The sequence below is a fragment of the Trachemys scripta genome, chromosome 8 (genome assembly GCF_013100865.1).
Source record: "Trachemys scripta elegans isolate TJP31775 chromosome 8, CAS_Tse_1.0, whole genome shotgun sequence".
Lineage (NCBI taxonomy): Eukaryota > Metazoa > Chordata > Testudines > Emydidae > Trachemys > Trachemys scripta.
The window spans coordinates 99,414,285-99,435,225 of NC_048305.1; the positions used below are offsets into that span (position 1 = coordinate 99,414,285).

Genomic DNA, 20,941 nt, shown 5'->3' on the forward strand with positions numbered 1-20,941 from the left:
CCGTTCCATCTGGTATAGAATTTTTTAGACTGTTACAGGAAATTATCCCCACAACATGTCAAAGATTCTGATGTACAACTAATGATAATATAATAATGAATAATACTGCACTGAGATATCATGGTGATGGATACCTTAGACACTTTATTAGTGCATAATTTATAATCTTAAAAGTGATTTACAAAAATTCATCCAAATGGGTTGGAAGTAGGGAAGGACTGTAGGAGTAAGTATTATCATTTCTATTTTCCAGGTGGGAAAATTGAAGGAAAGAGGTTAAGGGTCAGATTTTGAAAGCCGGCCCATTTGTTAAGGGCTGTCCTTTAGGTATCTGGGGCATGATTTCCCCCCCCCACCCCGAAGTGCTGAACACCCACCTCTATCATTTAGTGATTCATTTGCAGTTTTGGCTGTTCAATAATTGTGAAGGTTAGGCCCATAGTGTCTAAATTTGGGAACACAAAATTAGTGGCTAGTTTTAAAATTTGGCAGTCTTACCCCAGGTTATAAAGAGAGTCAGTATCAGAGCTGGGAGTAGAATTTGGTACAGTAGAACCTCAGAGTTATGAACACCAGAGTTACAAACTGACCAGTCAACCACACACCTTATTTGGAACTGGAAATACACAATCAAGCAGCAACAGAGACAAAACAAATAAGCAAATACAGTACAGTGTTAAACATAAACTACTACTACAAAAAAAGGAAAGCCGCATTTTTCTTCTTCATAGTAAAGTTTCAAAGCTGTACTAAGTCAGTGTTCAGTTGTAAACTTTTGAAAGAACCACCATAATTATTTGTTCAGAGTTACAAACATTTCACAGTTACGAACAGTCTCCATTCCTGAGGTGTTTATAACTCTCAGGTTTTACTGTAACTCTTAGCTCTCAGTCCTGTGCTGTCACCCCTTTCAATCACATTTGTTCTCTAGATTGTATTGTCTTTCTTAATGATGTTTTGCAAACATTCCCTGAACTAGGAATCCTAGAATTGGCATTCTTACTGTTAGAAACTACATTTTCTATTGAGGGTGGCTTTTTTTTTTTTTTTTTTTTTTAACATTACTACTAATGTTGAGAAATGTTCATTGCAATAAACACATATGATCAGCAAAATTGAGCTAACCTAGTTGGGATAGTGTGCTATAAACTAATTTTTGTAACAGGTATAGAAGCTGAAACTGAATTCAAACTAAAATCATGGTACCTACCCATAAAATTCATATAGCAAATTAAGAACCGTACAAAAATATTAAAGAGGAAAAATACTTTCTAAATAGAGATTTGATATGTTAAGTGTCCACTCTGTGTTAAAAGTACTGAAATATGTGAATGGGCATAAACAAACATCTTGCATTCAGATCTCTGTTGGCTCTGAAACTGTAATTCAAACATGTCTGTAATCAAACAAATCTAACCACCCTAACATTTTGAATCCTTAAATTTAGAAAGTTTTAGTTTTATTTTGACCTGTTAAAGATATATACAGTTTGGGTCCAAAGTCTTGTTTCAGGCCTGTCTCCTTTGAAATAGGGTTTATTACAAGAATGTACTTTAGTGGCACTGTCAGATGCTTCTGTATGAACTCATTGGAGAATATTCAATGTGCTTAGGGAGCATTGGGGATTTTTTCTTTTTAAGCAAACTTGAGTCATTTTTGTATAAGCCCATTTGAATTGCTTTGCAGAAATATCTCAAGTTTTTCTGATGTCTTATTGCTGCCTGGCTTGTTTGACTTACTGTATATCTTTTGTTTACAGGCAGCTATAAATGGTGTAATACCACAAGAAAATGGCATTCTACAAAGGTAAGTAAAGAAGCTTGGAGCAATAATGTGTAGAAAGAGGTACTGTGTAATAGTAGTAATGGTGGGAGGTTTACTTTCTCTTCCCCTACCTCTTCTTTCTTCATCTCCAATTCTATCCCTTAGGAGGAAGATGTAATACTGTAAGGATCATTTTGAAATAGTTAGACTCCCAAGAGCCATGAGTTCAACTCCTGGGAGGGCTGACTGAACCCCTCAACTTTCCAAGACTGATTAAGGATCTGATCCAACCCTCATCAACATCAGTGAATTCTTTCCCCTGGCTTCAGTAGGTGTGGGATCAGTCCCTATAGGATGTACAGTTGACTAAGTCTGAGTCTGTAAGATAATTCCCTAAAAGTGAGGTCCCATCTGTTCTGCATGGACCTAAAAAATCCCAACACACTTTTTCTGTCAGCTGGGAATTGCCCCCGTATCCTTGGCTAATTTTTTTTTCTTTTTCTCTTTTGATGCATGTACACACATGCATGAAAGGTGGTGACAATTTTTCTCTCTCTTAGAGTTACTGGTGTCCTTTCAGTGGGTTGCAGGTAAAGGATACTGTGTCAGAGGAAGTAGTTTACTCACTTCAAAAAGTCAATGCACTTGTTTTCTTTCAAACTTTTGAATTCAGTTTTGGCTTGTGTGATTCTAAGTCACTGAAGCATGATCTGCTAAATGCTGATGAGGCAATCGGAAACAGCAGAACAGGGATTCAGCTGTTTTGGGAGAGCCAGTAGAATGTTGTGATACAAAGCATTCAGGACAAATACTCAATATGATGTTTTAAAATGTTCTTAACTTATGGTAGATGCTACTTATAATGTAAGTAAATCAGTATTTTGGCAGCTAGGCTTATTTAATTATTAGGTCTTAACTTATTTAATGTATGTTGTCAACAGTCACTTTTTTTACACTCAGGATTAAATCCTGTTCATTCAGTGCAGTGAATGGATATTTACTTTTTATTTGTATTAGTGTAGGACCCAGAGACCCCCTGAACATATGCATACAAAGCATTTTCAATCTAAATACTCACCAGACTGATTAGCAGTACTTTTTTCTTTTGGTTCAGCAATAAGTGAAGGCTTTGATAAGTCAATTCTGTAGTTTTTTCAGCATCTTTCTTTCTTTTAAAAAAAATTCTAGGCAGTTGAATGTGTGTCAAGCTGTTGTGGACCCTCCCTCCCCCCTGATGATATAAGGTGGAATTTCAGAGGCCTAAGGGAGTTAGGCACCCAATTTCCATTGGCTTTCAAAGGAAGTTGGACACCTGACTCCCTTATGCTCTTTTGAAAATCTCACCCATAATCTCCTAAAGCAAAGGTTTTGCTAAATTGAATCATTATGTGAGTGTCCAGCTGCTGGTAGCTAAGTGTGTTTATTGGCTGTCTTTTTTTTTTTTTTTTTTAAATGCAATTAATGTTATTTAATAGAGGTGAACAGGATGCAAGTAATATTTTCAGAGAACAAATATCCTCTCGGTCAACAAATGTAATACAGTTGTGATTTAAAGAAGTATGTCCTGAGAATGCTATTTAGGATTACTAACAAAATTATTGTCACAGAAACTATTGTATCACTTTTTAATTTTAACATTCAGTAATCTCTCCCTCTCCCCCCCCTTTTTAAATAAACAATCTGGATCAATATATGGTCATTGTTTAACTCTGCATAACAAATTCCTAGTGGTACTTAATATTGTAATTAAAAGCTGCACAAAACAAAACAGATTCCTTGTGTACTTTAGAACTCTGAAATCCCTGTAGGTTTCACATAGCTGAGAATTCCTCTTTGTGTGTCTGCTGACTAGAGAAAAGGAAAAGAGACCTTTGTACTACCAGAAAAGCATAACACTTAATTTTTTCTTTTCAGAACGTGGGAGGTAAAATGATAGGAATTGCACCAGCAGACAGTTGGGAATGTAGACAGTGTTTGTTAATTATATAGCATGTGTATGTAGCAACTGGCTATGCTCACTGAGTTCATGTCATCACGGGGGGAGAGAGGGGGAGTTTAACAGTTTTTTATAAAGCTTTTGCATCAAGACACTTCTTGACTTTTTTTTAAGAAAGTGGAATATGGCCTTCTAAATAAGGTCCCTTTTTTAAAAAAAAAAAAAAAAAAAAGGGAAATTGGCATGATCCCAAATTTCAGCAGCCCTATTAAAAAAATTAAAGTATCATTCATTCAAATTCCATCCTTGAAGCACACACTGTTAGTGTGCACCAACCATCAGGACATCTGGAGCTGCCTAGTAAGGATAGTTTCCCATACAGATTTCACTGTATGTCTGTAGTCACTGTCTTCCACTTGAGGACATCTGCAAAGCAGAACTCCAGCCATACTCTACAAACATTATTTCCTGGATTCCTTTGGTGGAATGTTCATTTTAGTAGGTAAAATGCTCATTTTGTCAAAGTGGTTCCACATTCTCTTTGGCCTGAATGGTGTTTCTTAATATGCCTTGTTTTATCACTCTGCTTACTAATCTCCAGCACCATGCCCTTTGGAGAGAGGCTAACTGAAGAGCCTGTAGCTGGAGTTCTCCAAATTAATCTGTGCAAAGCTACATTCACTTCACTATCCTGTGGTCCATATGCAAGTGCTCAGGCATAGTGGGGAGGGAGATGAGGCTCAAGGAGAAGCTGGAATTCAACATTCTGTAATTAACATATATTTCTAGATTTTGGTCTTAAACGAATACACTGATGTCTATATAATCTCCCTTAACAGCCTGAAGCAAAAAAATTATTTATTTTCCTCTTTAACCTGTCTGATTAATTTGCAAATAGGTTTGTCTCTCTAAGATTATGAGATGCATCTCTGCTGCACTTTCTCCCAGACTCTTTTGGGATGACACTAGCCCGATGATGTAGTAGTGAAATGGTGGCTGCTGTGTAGAATTTTAAGCCTGGGATACCCTTGGGATTCTGGTATGGATATGTAGTACTTCCATGGGGTTGCAATATTGTGTTCCTTACTCTATAAGTCATTCTGTGATTTGTAATACATATATTAAACTTGAGGCCCAAAAGACTGTTAAAATACTGTAGGACCAGCTTTTAAACAATCGCTTTTGAACTTTTTAGTTGCTAATATTTAAGAAAATGTTGTAGATACTGTAATTTCTTACATTGTTAGTAAAACAGCCTGTTTGTCAGATATGTGATACAATATAGCAGTCACAAGTGCAAGTTGTGGATGACAGTAAGGGAATATACTGCTCATCTCGCTTGCCTCGTGTTTCTTCAAATAGTTCTTCAGTTATCAGTTTGTTCTGTTTAAATTCTCTAAACTATATATCTTTCAGTGAATATGGTGGAGAGACTTTGCAAGGACCAGCCTATGGTCCCACAAGTCATCCTACAGCATCTTCTTCAACTCCTTCCTCATCCTCAGCGTTTCGACATGTAGTGCCATCCCGACAAATAGTGGAAAGACAACCACGGATGCTTGACTTCAGAGTTGAATACAGAGACAGAAATGTGGATGTAGTACTTGAAGACAGCTGCACAGTTGGTAAGGTTTATTTAGAATAAAAATATGTGTTGTGGTACAATAATAAAAAGAAAAATGAACAGTAACAACTGCAAGAACTGATCATTCACAAACCTCTGTGTAGCCTTAGACAAAATGGCACCACTGTATTTTGAGATTAATCTGCAAAACTATTGTTTTGAAGTCAAATTGTTTAGAATTGCTTCTGAAACCAGACTAAGACTAATCGTTCGTTGTAGCATTAAGGCACAGTCCACAGTAGGGAGTGGTGCAGATGTGAACTGCCAGCCATTGTGCCCCAGTGAGCATGTGATCTCCATCACTTTTTGGATGCATAGCTCCTTTTCACTTCAGATCAGTCACTCGTGGGCAGGCTCCCTCTGAATCTGTGCAGGGCTGGGCATGGTTGCACCCTACTTCTTTGCAAATAAAGATTTTAATTGTCTTTTCAGGGGTGGGAGAAATTCATTCTCCAATAGTCTGTAATTTACTTACCCATCTTCAAAAATGCACTATTTTGTTGCTAGTTACACTTTTTCCTTAAGACTCCTCCTTTTTGTAAAAGTAACCTAAGAATGATATATTGATACCTCTAGCATATTGCAACATATGTTCATGTTGCAAGGGTCATGTACTGACATTCTCTGTAAAACTGTGACTACAAGAATTCCTTTTAGCTGATGTAGAAGCAAATTCCTTAATTCATTTACCCGAGATACTTTTTAAAAATCAAAACTAGGAGTAAAGTGAAGAGATGCTGAATAAAATACCACATTGCAGTCAGTGTGGTAGTAAAATTGCTCTCATATAATTTTAAAGTGAAACAGTTGTTCGTATGTATAGTGTTTTATACAGTATCAAAGGGTGACACCTAGTGGTGATTATTTGGTCTATTGAGACTGTACTGGTATTTCAGATACTGGGCTTGATTCTCCTCTTCCTTATGTTTTGTGCAGTCACTTACATCTGTGCAAGGTAGTTATAAAAACATTACCAAATCAGAATTCTGCACTCACACCTATAATACCCTTTTACACCCACTTGGCACTGGTATAAATGACTAACCAAGGCAGTGGCGAATCAGATCGGTGCAAGAACTTAGAATGTATTATTCACATACAGAACTTCGTCAAGGTAGTCTTACTGAAAAGTTACAAGCTAAATTCAATAGCAATATTAAATCAATTAGTATAAAAGATTGTTTAGCAATGCTGGTGGAGAAACAAAACGGAAATTTTTCAGCATTCAACTGGATTCCAGCTGGAAAATAGATGTGTTCTTAAACATATAGCTGTTTTTTTTTCTCTTCTCATGTAGGCTGCTTTCTTAGTCGAGACCCAGATACTACCTCTTGTAGTAAGCCATAACACTGCAGGCATAACTCTCAGAGCAGTATTGGCTCAGGTTGACTGTGGGTTGAGTGGAATATTTTGGGGAACACATCTAGAAAATGAAAACGTTGCTTAAAAAGACCTGAATAGTTCCTAAAACTGTTCGAACCAGTTGAAATTGAATCCCATAAAATATTAACTGCACCCCATATTCAGAAAGATTTTGCACAAACCAATTTATAAGAAAGGAATAGTACGTGCTGTTGTGAAATAGCTGCTTGCCATCCATGTGCATATAGCTCATAATGGTGCACCCTAGAATGTGATGTTCAAAGTAAATCCCACTTTTCTACCTGGGTCTGTATACATTAAAACTTTTTAAAATGTGTGTTAGTTCAAAAGGTACAGTTTATATTGGCTTAGTGTTACTGTAAAAAGGAACAGTGACTTGATTCACTGGCAAGAAGCAGTCAAGAAGTGGGGAAAGAAATGAGGGAAGCAAAGGTGGCTTTAAACCACCTTTATGCTCCCTTTATATATTTGCTGTCCAGGGGCTTGCCAGGCCCTTGTTGTACTTCAGAGGAAATTCAGGGCTGCTCTGATTTTGAGTTCTGGCTGCAGTAGCCTCCTGGCAGCCCAGGATAGCTAGAATGCAGTATACTCTGGCTACACCACCTCTCCAACTCCCTACTCTTTGCGCATTCCATACTTCTGGAGTAGTATAGAGTGATTGTGACAACTCCATGCTGCCTAGGCTACCCTCTTACATAGGCTGTTTATCTCTCTTTTATGCTCCCAGAGTGAATTAAATAGAGGACAGGTGAAATCAGCTCCATTTTATCTTCCTTTAGTATGTTACTGTTGAGAAACATATGTTCTTTGAGTGGTGTCCCTATGGCTACTCCACTGTAGGCGTGTCTGTGTCCCTGTGCAACTGATCGGAGAACGTTGGTAGCAGTCTGTCCCACCCGTGAATGCGCTGCAGCTTACCTGCCATGAGGTTAGCCAGAGTTAGCAGGTGACTCTCGTCATTTCCTTCTCAGTCACCCCGGCTAGAGACGGAACTAGAGCTGTCCATGCGTGGATCATTACCTCCCTTTAGATTTGCTAAATTTAGCTTTCCTTGAAGCTTTTTCCTTTGTTACTTCATTTACATTTTATTTAGCCATGCCTTAAAACAAAACAAAAACAGAGGAAAAAAAAACGAAGAAGAAAGGGTTTGCCTCCCGCCTATCCTGGTAACATCGAGACCCCCCCCACACCCCTCTGCACCCCCTGCCCGGAACAGCCCCGAGCGCCTCCCCTCTTGGCTGGGGGAGCACCGAACCAGCCAAAGTCCTGACCCGCTCCCAACACCCCCCCTACCCCTGCCCGGAGAAGTCCTGGGCCAGCTGTAGCTGCGCCTCCCCTCACCAGACCCCAAGCTGCCCGGGGAAAAGCGTCTCTCAGGTCCAGAAGAAGCTTTTGCTATGCCACATGCAGGTTCTGGGGCGGCTGAGGAGGCAGTATTTTCTACTCAGCTTCCTGGGTCCAAGGAGATTACCAATGAACCTAGGAAGCTGAATAGCACATACTGCCTCCTCAGCCCCCCCAGAACCTACATGGGGCACAAGAAATCAAAAACTTCACCCCCAAACCCCGCAACGGGGGTCCGGCGGCTGTGGCAGCACCAGGGGAGGCTGGCCTATTATACCCACTGCCCATGACGATCACAAATGGGAGATAGTCGGTGGTACTCCCCATAGTCAGACAATGGGGGACACCAGTAATATACCTGTTCTCTACTTACCAGAACAAGAAATGTCCACAGTATTGCTCCAGAGCGGGGATCAGATGACACCATGGGAGATGCTCTCCTCCTCCCATGGGACAAGGGCCTTCTTTACATCTTTTCCCCATTCACTCTATTAATTAAATACTGTTGACAGTGACAAGAGAAAAAGCATGATCCCACATGGTCCAGGCAGATGTGGTACACTTACCTGTCACAGCTGACATTATATTCACTGATGACTCTCCATCCCAACTTAGAGTTTGTGACTCAAAGCATGGCTCCTTCATGGTTCCAGCACATAGAGATATCTTGCTCTGAGGAGGTACAGGAGGTGCTATTACACAGTAGAGTAGGAACTATGCATCATACCTGTCTGCAAAAATGGAAGAGATTCCAGATCTGGTGCCAGCCTAAAGATGTCACCCCTAATACAGCCACCCTACCAGTAGTCCTGGACTACCTATTGCTCTCAAGAAATTGGGACTCTCTGTTAGTTCTCTAGAGGTTCATTTAGCAGCGGTTGCAACCTTCCACCAACAGGTAGAAGGTTATGCAGTCTTTTCCCATCTGACTACAAAGAGGTTTCTCGCAGGCATAATGAACCTCTTCCCACCACCCAGACTTCCCACTCCTCAATGGGATCTCAACCTAGTGCTAAAAGGGTTGACTAGACTGCAATTTGAACCTATGGCCACTTGTTCATTAATTCACCTTAACTCCCTGATTGCTATTACCTCTGCAAGAAGGGTAGGGGAAATAGCGGCTCTGGTGGCACATCCCCCTTTCACTGTGTTATCTCCTGACAAGGTGATGCTGAGACCACATCCAAAGTTCACTCCCAAGGTGACTTCTGCATTCCACATTAATCAGCTTATTTGGCTTCCAGCTTTTTATCCCAAACCTCATCAGAATAATAGGGAAGCCATCCTTCATGTGCTTGATGTGAAGAGAGCCTTTGCCTTCTGTTTGGACAGGATTAGAAGCTTCAAAAAATTTCCAAGACTCTTCCTCTGCATTGCAGATAGCTCAAAAGGCACAGCGGTTTCAGCTCAGATACACTCCAACTGGGTCTTGGGCTGTATTAAACTCTGTTACCAATTGAGTAATGTAACACCCCCATCTTCAATGCTTGCATTCTGTGAGGTCGATCTCCTCATCTGTCGCCTTCTCCATGGGTATCCCTATTTCAGAAATCTGCAGAACAGTTACCTTTGCAGAACACTATGCCATCCTGGGGGATTCAGCTGCAGATGCCAAATTTGGCGCTATCATCCATATCAGACTCAACTTCAGAGTCCCAGCTTCCAGTGGTGGGCACTGCTCGGGAGTTACCTACAGTGGAGAACCCATAGGGACACTAGTTGAAGAAGTAGTAGTAGTTACCTTGTGCAGTAATGATGGTTCTTCGAGATGTGTCCCCCTGGGGGTGCTCCCCAGCCCACCCTCCTCCCCTCTACTTTGGAGTTCTTGTCATTGACTCTGCAGTAGAAAAGAAACTGAGGGTTACCCACGCATGCTGGCTAACCTCGTGGCAGGCGAGGTGCAGTGCATGCGTGGGCGGGACAGACTGCTATCAAAGATCTTCAGTCAGCAGCGCAGAGATGCAGACACACCTACAGTGGACACACGTCTTGAAGAACTGTCGTTATGGTACAAGGTGACTGACTAACTTCTGCTTAGTTAACAAGTTCAATACATTGTGCATATTTTATTTTAAACTTTGTATCTGGGTATATTTAAAAATATTAAAAAATTAATATTCTGTCCATTGTAATGCTCTTCTTCATTTGAATGATTGATAGATATTTGAAAGCCTAATGTTCTAATAGACTTTGTTGTCTTTAAAAGAGGCTTTTTAAAAAGAAAAAATCCTCCATCTCTCTGTTTGGAGTCACTGCCACCATTCTCAAGTATTCTAACTCAGAGAACTAGTACCATGGGAGATTGAAAGCCCTGGCATGAGGGATTAATAGGACTGTGTAGAACCAGGTCTAATGCAGGTAAGTGATGAATAAGCTTCTGCAAACAACATCAGTACACCACATTCCTGACCTGCATCTCCCTGCTATTCCAATCCTAGGCATCCTCTGTGAGGGGAATGTGTTAATCGTGTCAAACGGTGAGATGGATATGTGACTTGGAAAACTGTCCAGTAGCAACTAGCTCACTGTGCTCACTTTTACTTCTCTCCTATGGTAGAATTTGAGGCCTAGTCTTCACTTACCGGCTGGTCCGGAGGCACGCCATCGATGTTCTGGGATCGATTTATCGCGTCTGGTTAAGACGCGATAAATCGATCCCGGATCGATCCCGGAAGTGCTCACAATCGACGCCGGTACTCCAGCTCGCCGAGAGGAGTACGCGGCGTCGACGGGGGGAGACTTCCGGCCGCGTCTGGACCGCGGTAAGTCCGGAGTAAGGTACTTCGAATTCAGCTACGTTATTAACGTAGCTGAATTTGCGTACCTTAGTCCGAAGTCCGGACTAAGTGTAGACCAGCCCTGAGTCCAGGTGCCCAGATGTGAAAGGTGGTACATTAAAGTACCGTACATGTTTTCTTAGCACACTAGTTCAAAGAACTACCTGTTTCTTTGGCAAAACAAATCCTTTATAAGGGGTCATATTATGTATAATTATCTGAATATAAGTCATCAGAACCATATCCCATGGTGGTTGTTGCCTATCTACACCAGTTCATATGTTTGCTTGAACTGTATATGATCCTTCAGACAACACATACTCATTACCTTATAGATAGGGGTCTTAAATCTTTTTCATTACATGGACCACCTTTTACTACAGAAAATGTCTCAAGGACTCCTTTCCTCTTATTTGTAATTGCATAACATCCCTGTGTCAGCTAGAACAATTACTAAAGTGGAAAAGTAATCTTAGGTCCGTATTTAATGCATGCTTAACTCTCTTAATGTGATGTAGCAGCTGGAAATGAGAAAAGCCAGCACATGTGACTGGTCAGGTCTCTTCAGACTCCCGATGGTGCTGAGACCACAGTTGGGGAGCTACTGTTTCATAATTGTTACTTCTATCCAGGTGGAAATGTCCAGTTTTGCTCTAAAAAGGCTGCCTTTCTCTCAGTACATTAGTTGAATTCTCTCAACCTAATTCTAAATCCAAGTATTTAATTATATTCCTTGCATAATAAAGTTTTACATACAGAAATGCCCATAATTCCTACAAAGATCATACAGCAACTATCTGCAAGATTCAGACATAAAACAAAATATGTGACTGTAAATTAGTACTGCACAGAAGAATGAACAGAAAAAACCCAAAACATTTTGTTTCAGAAAAGGTCAACATTGACATCCTTTCTCTCACATCCAGTATCTTTGACTATTTTTAATTTCTGTCCATTAGCAGTCACATTATCTCTTACTCCAGAGTTCCCAAAATAAACTCTTCCGACTCCGAGTGAGTGTTTGTTGCTCTCTAGAATAGTTACCGTCTGTCCTTTTCAGGCTTCTTTTTTCCCCTCCAGCATTTTTCTTCCTATCTCAGTGAGGTGTGAGGGCTGGAAATGGTTTGACTGAAGTAGTGCACAACAATAGCAGTAGGATGGGAGACGGCTCCATCCCACTGACAATAAGCCTAATCAGCGTCCCTGCATTCAGGCAGTGCCGGTTAGGCGCACCTGCAGAGCATGCTCTGCCTAGAGAAGGGGAACATTAAAGGTGAAGCTGGCCACAGAGCAAGGGGGGGGACCTTTGCCCAAGAAGAGAGGCTGCTAGAGATTGCTAAGGAGCTCAGTAGCCAGGGGAACCCAGCCCGAGGCAATGACCAGCCTTCCCTTCTCCCCCACCCCCTGCCTTTTGCGTTAGACAGACATTGCAGTCCTGAGAGGGGCTATGGATGTCTGCTCTCTGTCTGTGCCCTGTAGCTGGACCTGAGGAGCAGTACCAGGGACTGGAGGTAATTAGCCTCTGAAAAGACCCTGGGAATGAGCCCAACTCTTGCAGGGAACAATGAGCTTACCCAGGGGTGTGGGTTCTGGTGGGCACCCAGAGGCAAGAGACCTAGAGATGACTTCCAAGCTCAAGCTGAGAGCTGGTTCACTGAAAGTGGTGGAGAAGGCAGGCATGATGCCCTATGCATGATACCCTACGCATGACACAAGGCCTTGAGACAGTAACAGGTTCCACATCAGTCCTTGGAGAGGGGGCATCAGTCAAGGTGCACCATTAGCACTGGTATACGTGGATGGCAGAATGGCAACAGTAGCAGGCCAATCAGAAATAGCAGTTCCAGCAGCAGGTCCAGTCAGGATAGCAGCAGCAGCTGCTAAAGGAGGTTGTGACCCACCAGCAAGAACTTGAGACTTTTTTGCAGTAGTAAAAACCTGCCCTCTGCACAGGGAGACCCAGTAGGCCAGAGGGAGCTCTGCCACCGATGTCAGTAAAGTTAACTAACATGGGCTCCAAGACAATCCAGCAGCATTCCTTCTCACCTTTCAGGGGATGGCATTGGTCTCTCAATGGCCTCCAGAGCATTGGGCATTAGTTTTAGCCCTCTACATGATGTGAGAGGCAAAGCGGGTATACTGTAACCTTGACCCAGAACAGGCTAGAGACTACTGTTGGGTGAAGACCACTATTTTAGATTATCTGGATATTAGCAAATAGACTCATCAGCAGTGTTTTTGGGTGGAGACCTCCCCCCAGGAAATGGTGCAATGATTCAAAGAGCATTGCTGGTGATGGCTTTCTCTCCTGGAGCGCTCCAGGGCTCAAGTTGCAGAGTAGGTCCTCACAGAGCAGTTTGTATCTATACTTCTAGTGAGGGACCTGGAGTGGGTTCTTTGGCATCACCCTGAGTCGTTGTCAGAGGTAATGCAGCTGATGGAAAATTTTATCACCGCTGAAGGGTTGCTGGAGATGGGACACATGGCCTCAGTCCATTCACCAGTGAGGGCCACTGAGGACACCAGACCCCCGCAAGCAGATGCCGAACCCCAAGCACAACAGGAAATGTGTACAAACCCCACCACAGTGACCTGAGCTACACGCATGTAGAGAGGAAGACTGTGGCAAGACACAGGGCCAAGTTTGGATGAGGTGTTGCCCAGATAACCAACCATCCGGGGACACAAATGACTGAAGTCCAAAGGTCTTCCTTGTAGTCTGTCCCCTGCCAGAGCCTGCAGGAATAAGCTCAGTGATCTGCTATTCCTGTTGGCGACAGGGGCATATGAGGAAAGAGTTCCCATTGATGGTGTGTGACTACGCAGAGGGTTGGACGGCAGAAGATGACACGTAATAGGACTTGCCCCCACCATGTTGATGATCCCAGAATGGGTTCAAGGGAAGGAAGTACTGGGTCTTGAGGTGTAGCCAGACAGTGATACAAGCTGCCTTAGCAGGAAAGAAAATCAACTCAAAGAGGGCTGTTTGCCTGGAGTGTATACATGGAGATGTAAAGCCCATGCCCAGTCAGTGACTGGAACTGACAGTTGGGGCCCACACTGACTCAATTAAAATCGTGCTAGCAGAGAAATTAGCATGCCCAGTGATTATAGGCTCAGACTGGCCAGCCTTTTGGCAAATCATTAATGATCTGAGCCCCAGAGCAGGCCTTGGCCTGCGGACCCCATGGACCTAGTGAGTCTGGGGGACTCTGAAGACCCCCTCTGGGATGTCCCCTGTGACCAGGGATGGCCAGACAGATGGAGGGATGGCAGGCACTGGCTTTGGACCTCAAGACCTTACTACAAGGGGGAAGCTTCATCCAAGAGCATGATGATGCAGTGCTGAGCAGTGTCTGTATCTATCTACAACAGGTGGTATCTATGTTTAGGGAGGCAACAGACCCCTAGCACCCGAGACACCACACCCACTTTTTGCTGGAGAAAGAGCGTCTGTATCACATGAAAAGACACCCTCAGTTGTGAGCAATAAGAACTCATTTGCTGGTACCCCATAAGTACCGAAGGGCTGTAATTCAGCTGGCACACGATATTCCCTGCACAGGGCATATAGGGAATGAGAAGATCCTGGAGTTGGGTATTGACTCACTTTTTCTGGGTGAGGGTGCACCATAAGGTAAGGGAGTATTGCTCTTCCTGTCCTGAGTGTCAATAGATGGCAGCTAAGAATGTCCTGAGGCTCTTTGGTCCCAATGCCCTAAGTGGAAACCCTATTTGAAAGAATAGGGATGGACATGGTAGAGCCTTTTAGAGAAGAGCTCCTGGGGAAACCAGTATATACATGTAGTGGTGGACTATGTCACTCCCTACCCCAAAGCGATACCCTTACACTTGGCTATAGTGACAGCAATTGCTTCCAAACTTATGAGACTCGCTTTGCTTGTGTAAGTTTTTCCTGCAGGAAATATAGACTGTTCAGGTCTCCAACTTCACTGTGCAGGTGATGCATAAACTATGTTCTCTTCTTAAAATAAAGGCTGTGCGGACATCAGAGTGTCATCTGCAAACAGATGGCCTGGTGGAAAGGGTTAACAAGATGTTGAGATATTGAAGCAGTTTTGTTGGGACTGAGTCTAGGCACTGTGACCACCTCTTCCCACCATTTCTATTTGCTGTGCAAGAGGTACTCCAAACTTCTGTGGGTTTTTTGCCCTTCAAAATGCTCTATGGATGCCAGCTCTGGGAAATCTTGGATGCATTGTGAGAGTTGGGAGGAGCAAGATGCAAACACACTTGGGGCGACCCAGTACATCATCACCTGACTATGTGAACATCTAAAGTTGAGCACTTTCACAAAGGAGAATCTTGTTCAATGGAGGCAAGAACAGGGATATAAGCAAGAGGCATGAACCTTCCACCCTGGAGAAGGGGGTGTTACTCCTATTACCATCATCTGAGTCAAGATTAATGGCTCGCTGGTAGGATATGTTTGAGGTTCTGAGACAAATGGATCCGGTTGATTATGAGATCAAGCTACCCAGCAAGAGGAGGGAGACAAAGGTCTATCATTTTCAAGCCGTGGAAAACATGGGAAACCCTTCTGATAGATTCCTGGCCAGCGAGCCCTGAACTAGGTCTCAATGTAGCTGATAGCCTAGAGTCTGGACTTTTACCATTAAATGAGGCCATTACTTCTGAACAGAAGACCCAGTTGTTGCAAATGATCCAAGACTTCAATATGGTATTCTCCACGAGCCTGGGGAGAATGTACGCCATATAACATCTGAAGACCACACCAGGGCAACTGGTTAGAGAAAATCCTCAACCCTTGCCCAAGAAGATGTGGAACATGGTCCAAGTAGAAGTGCCTATGATATTGAGAATGGGGGTCATGGAGGAGTACAAGAGCACTTGGAGGACTCCTTTTTGTCCTGGTCCCCAAAGTGGACAGCATGATCTGGTTCTGTATTGACTTTTGTAAAGTCAATTCCATCACAAAGTTTGACACTTACCCAATGCTGCAATGAACATGATGAGCTGCTAGAGCAGTTGGGCCTGGCACAATATCTCAGCACATTGGATCTTACAAAAGGCTATTGGCACATACCCCTGTCTGCATCCTGTCAGGAGAATACCATGTTTTCAATCCCCTTTGGCCATTTCCACTTTAAAACCATGCTGTTTTGCCTGCCAGGGGCCACAGCGACTTTCCAGTGCCTGATGAATCAAATCCTTTGACCCTACCAGCAATATGCTGCGTCTTACCTTGATGACACTAATTTATAGCCCTATGTGGGAAGACTACCTCAGTGATCTAAGAACAGTATTGACTTTCCTAGAAGAGGCTGGCCTCACAGGTAAGCCTGCTGAGTGTAAGTTGGCCATAACAGAGGTGACTTATTTAGGGTATCAGGTAGGAGGAACACTTGGGAAACTATTGATGGATAAAGTCCACGCATTAAATCCTGCCCTGCTCCATGAACCAGAAGACCAATACGCTGATTCCTGAGCCTTGTGGGATACTATTGCTGGTTCATCCCACCTTTGCATGGATCATGGCACCCCTGAGTGATCTGCTAAAGGGTAAAGACATCAATAAAGGTTCAGTAAGATGACTAGTGCTATGAAGCTTTTAGCACCCGGGAGGTGCAGCTGAGCTGGGTACCTGTCCTCACCAATCCAGAACTCTTCCAGGAGTTCGTTCTCTATACAGATGCATCAAACGTTGGCTTGGGAGCAGTGTTGTCCCAGGAGTTTGAGGGTAAAGAGCACCCTGTCCTATATTTGAGCAAAAAGTTGTTCCCCAGGGAGAAAGCATATTCTATTATTGAGAAGGAGGTTCTGGGAATAAAGTGGGCTGTGGACTCCTTCAGGTTTGTCCCTTCTCCCTGGTCACAGACCATGGGCCCTTACTACAGCTATACTTTGTACAGGATTCAAATCCCTGGATTATGTTCTGATATCTGGCACTTCAACCCTGTAACTTCTAGGTGCAGCACCGAGCCACGAAGGCGCAAGCAAATGCAGAATTTTTGCCCCAGGAGACCGGCACTGGGTCGATGCTCAAACAGCCACCCTCCACCCCCAAGAAAAGGTTTATTATGTGATGGAACATGCCCCATCCCACTGACAGCAAGCCTCACAAGAATCCCAGCATTCAGGCAGTGCCAGTTAGGTGCACCGGCAGAGCATGCTCTGCCTGGAGAACAGCAGCTTAAAAGATGAAACTAGCTACAGAACAAGGGGGGAAAGTTTGCCCAAGAAGAGATGCTATTAGAGACGGCTAGGGAGCCCAATGGCCAGGGGATCCCAGCCCAAGGCAGTGATATCCTTTTCTTTTCCTTTCCCTTTGTTCAGGGAAGATGGACACTGCAGTTCTGAGAGTGCCTTGTAGCTGGATTGAGATAATTAGACTCAGTAGGTCGCTGGGACTGAGCCCAACTCCTGCAGGGAGCAGTGAGACTGCCCCGGAGTGGGAGTTCCAGCGGGGACAAGGGGCAAGAGACACAGAGACAATGGCAGAGCTTAGGCTGAGAGCTGTCTGACTACAGCAGGTACTGTTGTTGTTTGCATTTGTAATATCAATGTATTTTTCATGTGCTGAAACCTCATTTTATTGGTTAAAGCAATTGTTAGCTCTTGGGGATGATTAAAATCAATTAGTGCTTGGATCTGTAAGTCATAGGAGAATAAACTCTTTGGATTCCTCCTGTACTCTCTGTGTTAAGTACTTCATATGGCCTTCATTGCCGTAGTATCTTCATGACTCTCAATCTTTGCTATAATTCTCCTCACGGCACCTCTGTCAGGCAGAGAATACTATTTCCGTTTTGCACATGGGGAGCTTAGGCACAGAGACTTGGTGACTTGCCCAAGGTCACACAGGAAAATGCTGGCGGAAGAGAGAATTGAACCAAGGTCTCTTGAGTCCCAGGGTAGTGCCCTAACATACTTCAATTGCCTTTTCTAGGGTCAACCTCCCTTTTGTAAGAATTAGATCAAAGTCCATGTTTGATTCAATTGTATCAGTTTCTAACAGCTGATTTTTCTTAATGTGAGACAGTGGATTCATCAACAATTTGCAATCGTTCTCTAAATTTGCATTACTTTGAAACCACATTTCTATTTGTTGTGAAACGAGAATTTAGGACTGTGTTCATCTCTTCAGCTGCATCTTTCTAACCTGATAAGTTAGAGGAAATTCTTCACGGAGAGACTCCTAGAGTTTAATGTCAATTATTTCATTTTTCTGGCTCTAACTATATCTAATCCATAGTCAATCTCACAGAAATAAAGATTCCATTTACATCATATTTTTTGTGTAGTGATTAGCTGCATTCTTGTTAAAAGTCATGAATCGTGGTAAACTGGAGCTTGCCATCTTTCTCCGCTATCGCCATCATATCAATAGCCAGGGCCGGCTCCAAGCACCAGCGTACCAAGCAGGTGCTTGGGGTGGCCACTTCGGAGAGGGGCGGCATGTCCAGCTGTTCGGCGGCAATTCGGCGGACAGTCCCTCACTCCTGCTCGGAGGGAAGGACCTCTCGCCGAATTGCTGCCGCAGAGCATGATTGCGGCTTTTTTGTTTGTTTGGCTGCTTGGGGCGGCCTTGTCAATAGCTCATCACCAAAGTGCGGTGTTCTTTGTGAAGCACAGAGTGTAAAGTATCTGAAAGTGGCTCTTATTAAACTAGGCTTCCAAAAATGCTCTTCTGGAAACAACCATTCAATATCATTTCGACATGGCTAAAACTTCTCTGAGGCTCCACATCTGTCTAGCCTGTTTCTCAGTTTGCTTGAATTTATATTGCAATTATATCAAATTTCCACTAGATGGAAATATGCCACAACCACCCCAGGTTAGAGATCCAAACAGAAGGGACATTTAACTAGCAAAGAGAACTTAAAGGAAGGTTAAATAAATAGTAACTGTTGGAATGAGCAAGGCACCCAATGTATGATGCATAAGTGTCAGCAATAGGAAGGAAAGTTGTTTCCTAGGGTTAGTTATCTGGGCTTTTGTATTGTTTGTATTATATTAAGATTTCCTGTGAGTATATTGTTTGTTTGGTTCTCTATATAACATAAATGCAAGAACATTAACTTTTTTGCCATGCATATAAATAAATTAATCTTTTACCACACCTACAAAGGGATTAATTATCTTAAATCCACCCTTGTCTTGTAACCATAGTGAGATTCAGCCCATGCACAGAGGGCTTGGGAAAATTCCACTCTGTGTACATATTGGTAAACTGGATGATAGCAGAGTTAAAATATTACAGAAATCCTCATATGAATCCCCAAGTCAAGCAAGATTCCAGCACATGAGAAAATTGATTCTCACAAATGAGAAACTGAATCAGTAGCAAGTATGTGGTAGTAGGGAATGTTTCTGGGTCTTCTGATGCTAAATTAGCTGAGTACTGTAGGTGCAAGACTAATCTGATGAAAGATGTCTATCTCTAGATTGGTGATTTATTGTTTGCTAGCTAAACAATAGAAGGATGTAAATCTTACACTGTGATTTTGAACTTAGACCCAAAAGAATAAGGAGCTTTTATTACTATTACTGAAATATATTGGAAAAACAAGGGTATAATGATAAACTTTAAAACAGCTGACTACAAGATCCACAGAAATGTATTTATTATATTTACATAATCAACCACAGCAACAAAATCTGGGAAATCTTCAAGAAAGAGTAAACTCACTGCCTGATAAATAGCTTGGGGGTGGGAAGGAAACTAATTAAACATTATAAATTAAATACAACCTTGTTTAGTCTGGCCAGCATTTCAGTCAATTGGATACTATAACCTATTTTTCATGTAAATTATTATGCATCACTGTATCCAATTACTGCATTAACTCCTCGCGGCTTGGAGGAAAGAGCTGGGATTCTCGAGCAGCTGTTGTTTCAAAGTTTTACATCCACATTCTTACAGTGTCTACAAAGATTTAATTTGGTTTACTTGTAATTACTTGATAATGCACTGAGATTGTACGTGGTATATAAAATATTTGTGAGGGAATGTGGGTGTAATCTTCTAAAAGTGACTAAGCATTATGTTCTGAAAATATGATTCTGTAAAAGGACAGATTTTATATTTATATTGATTTAAAATTTGCTCAGTTTTCAACAATACATTACCCCAAAAGTAATGCATCTATAATAATTATTTACTCCTGGGGGAATTCTGCACCACTGCACATGCGCAGAATTTATGTCCCCCACATATTTCTTTGCTTTGCTTCCCCGTCAGAAAGTCATTTTTCTGCAGGAAAGGGAAGCCACAAGTGGTCATGTGACCCTCCCCAGCAGTATGTTTCGGGTGCCCAGGGCAGCTGGCAGAGAGATAAATCACTGTTGCACAGGTGGCGGTACTGGGGAAGACACGACTGGTGGATTCTACCCTGTGCCGGGCTCAACTGCTAGTCCCGGCTGGGATGGGGAGGACAGGACTTCCTCTTCCCCTGCATGGCAACCGGGGCTGGGTCAGACCCACCCACAGATTTCTCCCGCAGCTGCAGGAAGCTCTTCTCCTCCCCGCCCCACCTCCTGCACCCATCGCTTCTCAGCTGGGGGGGGGAGGGGAAGAGGGGAAATCCCTGTACAGAGAGCTGTTCCCCCATCCACCCATCCCATGCATCCAGATCCCCTCATACCCAGACCCTCCCACCGAACCTCACCCCACCTGCACTCATAAGCCTCCCGATGATCCCCACTCCCCCTGCACCTGAACCACCCTGACAAGTCACCCACACCTGGATCCCCACCCCACTGAGCCCCACTCCCCCAGCATCTAGACCCCCTACTGAGCCCGCCCCCCCACACAGACCCCCTGCCAAACTCTATCCCCCTTCACACACAGACCCCCTCCCCACTGAGCCCCAACCACCTTCACCGGGACCCCCCTGCAGAGTCCCATTACTGTTGCACCCAGAGTCCCCCCAACAAGCCCCTGTGCATCCAGATCCCCACACACACCCGGATCCCTCACTGAGCTGCCAACACCCAGATTGCCCCCCCAGAACCCTCTCAACCCACACCTGGATCCCCCCACACTAAGCCCCTCCACACTTGGATCCTGCCATGCTGAGCCTACCTGCCCACACCTGGTGCACCTGGCACGGAGGGGCAGGGCACTGG

At 43.3% G+C, this 20,941-nt stretch overlaps 1 protein-coding gene across 2 annotated transcripts in view; it reads left to right on the plus strand.

Moving 5' to 3' along the window:
• The window catches only part of FAF1 (Fas associated factor 1), a 320,478-nt gene that overhangs the window by 74,152 nt on the left and 225,385 nt on the right, over positions 1 to 20,941 (plus strand). Inside the window, exons 1-3 of one of the 2 annotated variants that reach the window (XM_034778049.1) lie at positions 1,754 to 1,806; positions 1,930 to 2,092; positions 5,117 to 5,325. In XM_034778049.1, the coding sequence (XP_034633940.1) occupies positions 5,256 to 5,325 (70 nt within the window). In that variant the 5' untranslated portion in view covers positions 1,754 to 1,806; positions 1,930 to 2,092; positions 5,117 to 5,255. Of the gene's footprint in view, positions 1 to 1,753; positions 1,807 to 1,929; positions 2,093 to 5,116; positions 5,326 to 20,941 lie in introns of those variants that run through there. The other variant, XM_034778048.1, reaches the window with a different exon arrangement.